Genomic DNA, 10,533 nt, shown 5'->3' on the forward strand with positions numbered 1-10,533 from the left:
AAAAACTAGGTGAATACCACAAATTGATACGTGAACTGAGTTCACACGAAGATCGCTTTTTTGCGTACTTTCGCATGTCTCAAGGACAGTTTGCTGAGGTCTTGCAACTGGTAAAAAATTACATCACAAAACAGAACTAGTCCTGATTGGTTGAACTCCTAAATTTACCGCGCGTCATTTGAGAAAAATCGCTCAGCGTTTTATCCCCAGCGGTTTACCGCTCTGCCGTCGGGCCGTTCCGCGCTCAGTGTAGGCTAATTGATTCTATGTAAAAGCACTAGTTCTATTTTTTTTTTTTCACCCCGCGTTTTTCCGTTACCGCTCTCCAGTGTAATTGGGCCTTTAATAAAGCAGGAATTATCACGGGTTTCTTTTTATTAATTCTAAAATTACGCGTTTTTTATTTCTTAAAGTGTCAGTATGTATTGGTGGTCCGGGTATACATCATTCCAACACATGAGGCGAATGTTTAAGTTTACTATCCCTTTAAGTGATATACAGGATCTCTAAGGGTGGAGGAAATTACATAAACTCAGAAGATTTGTTTCATTGGTTGAATATTTTGTAGGAAGTTCAAGTCGTCGGATTCAAAATGTCAATAACAAAGAATGAATGATTTTTATTCAAAGATAATCACGACGTGTTTGTTCTGCTAAAGAGATCGTGACTGTCACTCATTGGTGTGTCTAGCAAATTATACTTTTAAACTGTCAAGGCATCTGGTAATACATTTGCAATGTGTTTAAACATTATTAGCCGGTTTAGGCCACGCCATAACAAACAAAATGATAACATAATGATAACTTTTACGGTCGGCGACAGCCACTCTTCACGCCCGTCCCGTTATTTCACATAAAATCCATATTTCGTAAATGGTAAAGATATGGCTATAATGGCACGAGTTAGACCCGTACACCGTGACCCTCCCCCCCCCGTACCCCCCCCCCCCCCCCCCCCCCCCCTTCAGTGCTTATGGTAGTTTTAGGTATAGGGTTAGGATTAGTCTTTTATAGAGAGAGGGGTATAGGTCAAACTCTGATTTGTCCACTAAAAATCCGTCCACTGTTGAAGTCGAAATGATTCATCCACAACCAAAAATTGTTCTTAGACAATTCGTCCACTATAAAAAAAATTGTATTACTTATTTACCGTATATTATGTCCACAGACTAAATAAATGTACTGACACTTTTTATTTTAGTGGAATATCGACACAGAGAATTGCCAGATTGTAACCTAACCTAACAGCTTTGCCATGCCTATATATTTCTGACATCGCCAGTGGCAGAAGGGGGGTTACCAAGTATGATGGGGACATTTTGATAGACATAGTGTATTATAGTTCGTTAAAATATTGTAATTATAATAGGGAATGGGACAATTAAAGTAAATTTATAATTATTGTAAAAATTTATTATGATTCATATACTAGTAGTTTACCACAAAACAAAAATAATTAACCATTTCAATGGCTAAGAAATAACATTTTAGATTTATTGGTCTAAATGTTGTAATCGAGTGGACGAATTGTCCAAGGTGGGTGGACGAATTGTATGGTGGACAAACCGTCTGGAAAGCGGTGAATACTAACATTTCAAAATCTGGTATCCCACCTGAGAATTTAGTATCCCACTTAAATGGAATTCAGAAATAACATCATAACAAACTTGGACAACACTGTTCTCGTTCCCAATCTATTGCAAGGCTGTAAACGCAGAATTCGTGAAATTTGAAATCAAACTGAATCTATTTTTTAATAATACTAACATAAATTAATATTTAGCAGTATTTTATAAGTGATTCTGACATTAATGATAAACCTACCTGTATAAATTTTCTGCAGGTGTGGAATCAATATCTCAAATAAAATTTGAAGGGAGGAAACATCCAACAAAAACAATATCGACTTAGCCGTTCCTAGTCTATTGCTACACGGTACATCACTATTGCTCCAGTGTAGCATTAGACTGGGTATTAGTTGGGGGAGATATTGTTATGGCATAGCATTAGACTGGGTACGAGTTGGGAGAGATATTGTTATGGCATAGCATTAGACTGGGTACGAGTTGGGGGAGATATTGTTATGGCATAGCATTAGACTGGGTATGAGCTCGAAAAACTGTTACTTAACTTTACCAGTAAATGACAACTTTCATTGTTTAGTGAAAAATAAAAACACAGGATTAAAAAAACAAACCATTATATGGTATCCCGGTGGGATACTGGGTTCTTGAAGTCTGGTATCCAAAATTAAATTCTGGTATCCCCAGGATATCGGGACACCGTTAATCTCGAACACTGAAAAACAATACTTTGTACATACAATAATACTTTACCTTTCTTAAGTCACATTAGTTTATTGTGAAAAACTGTGATAATCACCCATGAACACCCAGTTGTCCTCCAAAAAAACTAGCCGCTAAGTCATACAGGTGTTACCGCTATATTTTGACAAACGTCATATATGTTTTCGGTAGTTTCATTGGCTGTCTATATTTGTCCTTGTTGTGCTAGTGTAGGGTCTATACTCTGTGTAATAATTTACATCAAAATCTTCTTGTGAAAATAAAATCATGAAATGTTTTCAGACCAATAAACAGTGTTAACTGAAAACATATTTACATTATGTTTATGTCATAGGTTAATGTCTAATCCTCTTGTTCTACATATCAACAGTACCAACATTTGAATTGCCACTTCTCTGAGTACATACGAGAACTATATTCATGTAACTTAGGTTGCCTAAGTAAAACTCACATGAACTGATTTTCGGTTACCTAAGATTTTGAAATATTGTCCCCTGGATATCTTTTATTTATTGTGTATGAAGCCAAATATGGGCCCGAAATGTGACTGTCATCGACCTTAGTGCTAAACCATGTTAAAGGGACTATCTTGAGTTTTCCCTCAACAGTAAATTACAAGTTATTGATTCTGTGTTGAATTCCAAGGATACATAAACTTTTCTACGTATTAACCCTTCTGTGAAAGTACTAATAAAATTTGATGTCCTCTTACTTCAACTTTCATAAGAGGGTCGGTACGTAGCGAACTTTATGTATTCTTGAATTCAAAACAGAATCACAAATTTTTATATATTCTTGGAATTCAAAACACAATCAATCATTTGTAATTTTTATATGAATATATTTATATTTTTAATGCTGTACAAATGTAGAGTATGTTAGATATAATTTAGGTTGGTTCACTGATACATAGAGTTATCTTTTTAAATCTTCAAGTGGTAAAGCACTTGTCTAATGTGCGGTTAGTCTAAGATCAATCTCTGTCAGTGAGCCCATTGGGCTATTTCACATTCCAGCCAGTGCACCACACCTGGTATATCAAAGGTCATAGTATGCTATCCTGTCTGTAAAATAGTGCATATGCTATAAAAGATCCCTTGCTACTGTTTGTTATGAGCACTAATGGGAAAATGTAGCAGGTTTCCTCATCAAGACTATATATCAGAATTACCAAATGTTTGAATCTGCAGGAATGTTGGAGTTGGGTGAGGCTGCCACTTTTGAAAGCATTTAAAAAATTTTTTTAATTGCAACATATCGATAAATGATAATTGTTTTATCATTCAGATCAGTTAACAAATGTTATTCAGGAACCCATAACTCAGGTTTATGAAACTAATTGAAAACGAAGAGAACACGCCCTAGGATAGTGCTAAAAGGGGATTGGCACGTCTCCTTTGGTTCTTGCCATTTTGGGCTCTTTATACTATGCATACTTTTCCTTTTATGAATTTGAAATGTGTTTATTTTTGGTTTGAATATTTCACAACCCCAATGGAAGTGGGATGTAACTGACTCACTGACATCGTGGGTGGCCCCCTCCAATATAAAATTCAAAAGAGCAAATCATCAAACTACACTAACACAGATGAGAAAACCCCTGGAAGGCGGAATCACTGAGTGGGCCACGAGAGCAATCATTAGCTAAATTACTTCAAATTTCATTTTGCTGTGTTGGATGTAATAATAAATTAATACATTTTTTAGACAAAACATTAAGATGTCCAGAAATGCATATTCTAAACAATAAAATGTAAATAAATTGTCATTTTAATTTCATAATTAATGTAAAAATGTTACTGAAAACCTTTTAAAATGGTTACAAACTCAGGGTAGACCCTTTAACCAAGTGAGCTCCATGATCCAGTGGATAGTGAAGCTGACGACAATGGTTCAAATCCTGTCAAACGAGGCTTACACTTCCATTCATCTTTCTCATCTATGACCCTTACACACCATCATTATTTTAATATACTCTTCAAAAAAAGAAACGCAAAAGGGTACAAATGGGTTATAACTCCGATTTTATGTTTCCTACCGGTTCATGCTTTGTGAATATAAGGTCATTGCATGTCCCAAACACATTCCCACGGTTACATTCGATAAAACGCAGCTACTGTACAATAAAGTTCCAAAATGTGAATATTCGCAAAAACGCAGCCACGTGCAAACCATGTCACCACTGCACGTGCGTTGTCTGCACGTGCAACATGAACACCGACAGTATAAAAGTGCAGGGTGTTCGCTTGCCTGGCCTCTGTATCTGGCCGACAGTTGACAATCCAGGACATGCCACGTCTCAGTGAACCGCAGAGAAACAATGCCATCGGCCGACTAGACGCAGGCGAATCCAGAACGGCCGTTGCCAGGGCATTCCATGTGTCCCCAAGCACCATCTCCAGACTGTGGGACCGTTACCAGCAACATGGATCAACACGTGACCTCCCTAGATCCGGTCGACCACGGGTCACTACCCCCGGGCAGGACCGCTACATCCGGGTACGCCACCTTCGGGAACGATTGACTACTGCCACCTCCACAGCCGCAGCAATACCAGATTTGCGCAGGATATCCGACCAGACCGTACGGAACCGCCTACGTGAGGTAGGAATTCGTGCCAGACGTCCAGTTCGAGGTGTCATCTTAACACCACAACACCGTCGACTCCGACTGCAGTGGTGCCAGATTCATCGACAATGGCCTCAACTGCGATGGAGACAGATGTGGTTCAGTGATGAGTCCCGATTTCTGCTCCGACGTCATGATGGAAGATGTCGCGTGTATAGGCGTCGTGGTGAACGTTATGCGGCAAACTGCGTGCAGGAAGTGGACAGATTCGGTGGGGGTAGTGTCATGGTGTGGGCAGCCATCTCACACACTGGCAGAACTGACCTGGTCCACGTGCAGGGCAACCTGAATGCACAGGGCTACATTGACCAGATCCTCCGGCCACACATCGTTCCAGTTATGGCCAACGCCAACGCAGTGTTCCAACATGAAAACGCCAGGCCTCACACAGCACGTCTCACAACGGCTTTCCTACAGAACAACGACATTAATGTCCTTCCTTGGCCATCAATATCACCGGATTTGAACCCAATTGAGCATCTATGGGACGAGTTGGACCGACAGCGACAACCACAGCCCCAGACCCTGCCCGAGCTGGCAGCAGCCTTGCAGGCCGAGTGGGCCACCATCCCCCGGGACGTCATCCGTACTCTGGTTGCTTCAATGGGCAGGCGGTGCCAGGCAGTTGTCAACACACGCGGAGGCCACACCCGGTATTGACTCCAGATGACCTTGACCTTGGTGGTGTGTCCTATCACTTACTCACAATGGACTAGAGTGAATTGTGAACAATCCTGGAACATTTGGTAATTATCGGACTCACCATTCAATAATTAAATCAATTCTCCAAATGTTACGACAATGTGGTTTTGCGTTTCTTCTTTTGAAGAGTATATTAAACAAATTTTAATTCAATCTGTTTCAACCCTGTTCTGTCAGTCTCCTATATGGGACTATGTTCCTTATTTGCCTAGATGCAGACATTGCCATAAAAATATTGAGGGAGTGAATAATTGCTCCCCTAAGGCCCACTTTCCATTAAGTTTAACGCTATTCGGCACTCTATTTATTGTGCTCATTTTCAAGTGTATAAATGTTCTTTTCCATATCTGTGTATTTGCAAGTGTATTACTATAAAAATTTGACTTCGTTCAAGTGTACTTTTACGCTAAACGTACATACTAGCGTTAATGACATCACCGAGCTGAAAAATTTATGCATAAAAAAATCACCCATCAATCAGTTTGTTTGTAGTGCGTTAAATGACTGTGTGCGGAATAGCATGTATACATGGAAAAGATGCTGTGTATATGCATTATATCCTTAAACTCGCACGCAAAATTGCATTAATGGAAAGAAGGGTTAATATGGATTATGGGGAGGCTCCGGGCCATTTAAGATATTGATACAATATTGATACCATATTAATTCACTTGCTAAGGGAGCTAAAAACTACTCTCCTTGAACTAGTTTGAGGGGAATGATGGGAAGCGAGATAGATAGCTCTCCTATAACAGAGGTTTCAAGGTTTCTTTGTTTTTTTGAAGATATTCGGTAATGATTCTGTTTTTGTTTTGTTTTTCAGATAAATTATAAAAGAAATGGATGAAAGAAGTAAAAAGAAGAGGCGGCGATCAATCAGAAACTTGAGGCGCCAGTCCATTATTTTCGGATCTGGAAATGATGACATTGTAACTCTTGGCAATGAAAACATTGCCAGCACTACCGAGGACGAGTATGGAAGTCTGTGGGTGGACAGCGAGGTCTTTGTACCGGCAACTAAATGTAGCAGATCATTGTCAATGTCATCGCACAGTTGTACTGTTCAGAGCGAGGTCGAACACATCACCAATGGTTTTACAAGTCAAACATCTATAAGTGGACCACCTGGTGATTTGTCTCCAATAGAATTAGCCAGGTTTCCCAGTAACAACTTGTCACCTAAAGTCATGACTCCCTACAACATGTTTACAAACATAAAATGCTTGGAGGAACAGACGCCGGGTGTCAATAGTGACAGTGTTCATGTCATTAAACAAAATGGTCACAGTTTAGATGCAGCCTTTCTTAGCGATACTGTTTGTATAACACCTAATAGTGATCCCATTTATAAACCATCATCCACATGCACTAGTTCCAGTGAAGGTCTGTTACACAGAGACTTGTCTTCTTTGAGTCGAACAGTCAAATGTTCTCCAAGTTCAGATCTTAGCCCTATGTTTTCACCAGTCACTCCAAATATCAGGTATACTGACACGTCTATGCATGAATTATCTAATGGAATTCCTGAGTTACAGGTTACTCCATACGAGTCACCTGGTGATCAACATAATCTCACTGAACCTACCGACAAAGATACTCTTTACACAGCTTTAAGCACTGGTCAGTCAGAGCTGTATGATGGTAACACAAATGAAATGAATAAAAAGTCTAAAAAATCTGTTCCTAGTGACAATATTCCTTCTGTAAACACACACATAAACAAACTGAAGACCCAAGATGCTAATGATGTATTGCAGATCAATGTGGATTCTGATGATGGTCAAACTGTCATGGTAACAGTTCAGCTGACTGATCGTCCTTGTACATTACCTACGTCTTGTACCAGACTCTCAACCAAGTGTTCAGGATCTTCTGGTGACAGTAGAGCAGTAAACACTTCAAACAATAAACACAAGTCTGTTGTTGCAAGAGACACACAGTCCTTTGATGCAGCTGAAAAGAATGACTTAAGATTTTCCCAACAGGAATCTAGTGCTGCAAACATTGAATATAATGGTGTGTTTGATAATAACAGTAACATTGAGTGGAATCCTGAGGATGAAATTTTTTACACACCAAAGGCAGCAAAATCTCCAAGTCGACTGCAAGCAAAACGTCTGGTCACTGGTGCAGCACAATTCATCCAAACCATTGCCACAAAATTGTCAAAGGAAAAGAAAAACCGAAGAAAGAGTAATTTCTTGTTCGAAGGCATTTCAGCACCATTGCTGAAAAGTCCAAAAGAAACTCCTGTCATTTCTGTTGAATCAGTGAAGAAAAGTTACTGCACTCAAGAGGAAAAGGAAAATAACTGTCCGCATTCATTTTTTATTTCAGTGAATGAATGTTCAAATAATGCAAAACCAGTGTCTGTTAGCCAATCCATTGAAGTTAAAAATACCAGCTATACCAGTAACATGAGTGGTTTGTTAATTGTGAATAATGAAAGTGGTGCTGCGCTTATAAACTCTGGCTCTGATTCTCCTCAGATAGTAGAAACTGTTGACCAAGAGACTGATGGATCATGGTCCAAGCCTTGTGTTGTGGGAGATTCTGGCTTGACCAAACATTTGGAGAGAGTGTCCTCTGTCTCTGAAACCATCAATGACGTTGACTATACAGACTGTACTATGGCAGAGGCCAACAATAGTTGTAAGTCAGATTCCTTGCAGCAAATGAGAAACAGAGGACTACACAGATCTGCTGACTTTACTCATGTGACTGAACGTGATACTTGTGGTGACTTAACCATTGACCAGACTGACTGTACTGTGGTGGACTCTGACAATAGTAACAAGCCACATTCCTCGAAGATAGGAAGGAGCAGTAGACCTCACAGATCTTCTGACGGTATCCTAACTGAACGTGATGACCTATCCGTTGACCAGACTGACTGTACTGTGGTGGACTCTGACAATAGTAACAAGCCACATTCCTCACAGCAAGCATCTGCTTCAAGGAACAGAAGACGGCGCAAATCTGCTAACTTTACCATTGCGACTGAATGCTATGCTTCTTATGACCTATCCGTTGACCAGACTGACTGTACTGTGGTGGACAGTGACAATAGTGACAAGCCAGATTGCTCGCTGCAAGCATCTGCTTCAAGGAACAGAAGACGACGCAGATCTGCTAACTTTAACCGTGTGACTGAATGTGATGCTTCTTATAACCTAACCGTTGACCAGACTGACTGTACTGTGGCAGACTCTCACAATAGTGACAAGCCAGATTCCTCGCTGCAAGTATCTGCTACAAGGAACGTAAGAGGACGCAAATCTGCTAACTTTATCCTTGCTACAGAATGTGATGCATCTGTTGACCATGTGGCTGAAGAAGTTTCTTATATTCGCAGACGATCACGCAGACATTCATTTGAAATGTGCAGACAACAAAGCAAGCAGAAATTCAACTATCTCTGCTCGGATTTAACTGATGACAGTACAGATGATGCTGATGTACAGATATGTTCTGGACTTGCAAACAATTCTGAACCAAAACCACAAAAGGTCAGACGATACCGAAAGAAAAATGAGAATTTAGAAGATCTTTATAGAAATAAAAACTTTAAAATGCCTGATAAAAAGACTTGGGAAACTATCTTTGAAGTCCCACATGATGGAACTCTTGTCAGCAAGAAGAAGCAAAATCGAATACTTTTATTTGAAAACGTCCCACCAGCAAAGAAGAAGCGACGACAGCAAAAAGCTGCTAAACTTGGGTGGGATGTTACTGGCAGAAAGCGAGTGAAAATGTCTGATGATTATGTCAGAGATTTCATCAGTGCAATATCTCAAGACCTAGCTTGCATGGATTGTGTGTAGGTGATCATTATAGAATAAAACCCCCACAAGAGGACTGGTTTGCTGTGAGTCAGGTCATAAACTTATATATGTTGGTTAGTAGGCTTTTTTTCTTTTTTTTAACTTTTTATGTAATGTTGAAAAAAGGAAGCAAAAAGCTCAAACAAACTTATTACTAGTGGAGGAAAAGTGAATATAGGTGGGGGTTTTATGAGTCAATGTAGTTATGTAAAGCATTTTAAAAGCTTTGTATTGGAGAAACTTGAAAGAGACTACTGGTATTGTTGAATATGAAGTTAAAAAGTCAAACTCGCATGTTATTCAAGTAGGGAGAAATTGTTTTAAGTTTATGTGTGACAGATGATGGATGAAAATCTTGTATATGAAAAGCCATCTTAAGCCTGAGCACTGCAGTTAAGTGAAACTGGGCCATAAAATATGACTGATTTTCAAACAGGTACAGTGAACATGTGCATGTATGCTGTACAGTTACAAAGCTATAGTCACTCAAGAAATTAGTTTTTATTCTACTAAAATTTAGTATACTTGTAAAGTAATCTTTGTCTTGAAATGTACACGTGTTGTAGTTTGTAAGTTTTTTGCATTAAGTACTGTAGGAATTGCATTAATATGTCAACATGTAATTTGGTATTATAACCCCTACAAAAAGCTGAATTAAGATCATGTACATTTCTAGGAAATGGAAATAATGTCAATTATCACAGATTGATTTATTAGGATACTTTTCACTGACCTGAAGTTTTACTGGTTTATAATATGACATTACATGTGTTTGTTTCTGATCCAAAAGCATTGAAATAAATGCATTTTAAATGTTCTTTCTTTTTTTCTTTGTATTCATCTTTCATTTTTACTCCCCTACCGGTCCAGTCAGAGGGGACTATTGCAGTATTGGTTTCAAACCTGTCCTCCGGTCTGTAAAAAAAAATCTTTTGTTCAGCAACACCACTAGAGCACATTGATTTATTAATCATCAGCTATTAGATGTCAAACAGAAGAAACCTGCTACATTTTTCCATTAGTAGCAAGGGATCTTTTATATGTACCATCCCACAGACTGGATAACAGCTGCAC

The 10,533-nt window shown here is 39.1% G+C and overlaps 1 protein-coding gene across 2 annotated transcripts; it reads left to right on the forward strand.

Annotated features, from left to right (window-relative positions):
* The first annotated feature begins 567 nt into the window (after positions 1-567).
* LOC121369303 lies at positions 568-10,276 on the forward strand. Of its 2 annotated transcripts, none has more exons than XM_041494272.1 (2): positions 568-680; positions 6,459-10,276. In XM_041494272.1, exon 2 carries the CDS (start codon positions 6,475-6,477, stop codon positions 9,457-9,459), a length of 2,985 nt encoding a protein of 994 aa, XP_041350206.1. In that variant the 5' UTR covers positions 568-680; positions 6,459-6,474; the 3' UTR covers positions 9,460-10,276. The 2 variants fall into 2 exon arrangements, with proteins under 2 accessions (XP_041350206.1, XP_041350205.1); XM_041494271.1 differs by having other exon boundaries at positions 574-722.
* The last annotated feature ends 257 nt before the right edge of the window (positions 10,277-10,533 follow it).

Source organism: Gigantopelta aegis, chromosome 3 (genome assembly GCF_016097555.1).
Source record: "Gigantopelta aegis isolate Gae_Host chromosome 3, Gae_host_genome, whole genome shotgun sequence".
NCBI lineage: Eukaryota > Metazoa > Mollusca > Gastropoda > Neomphalida > Peltospiridae > Gigantopelta > Gigantopelta aegis.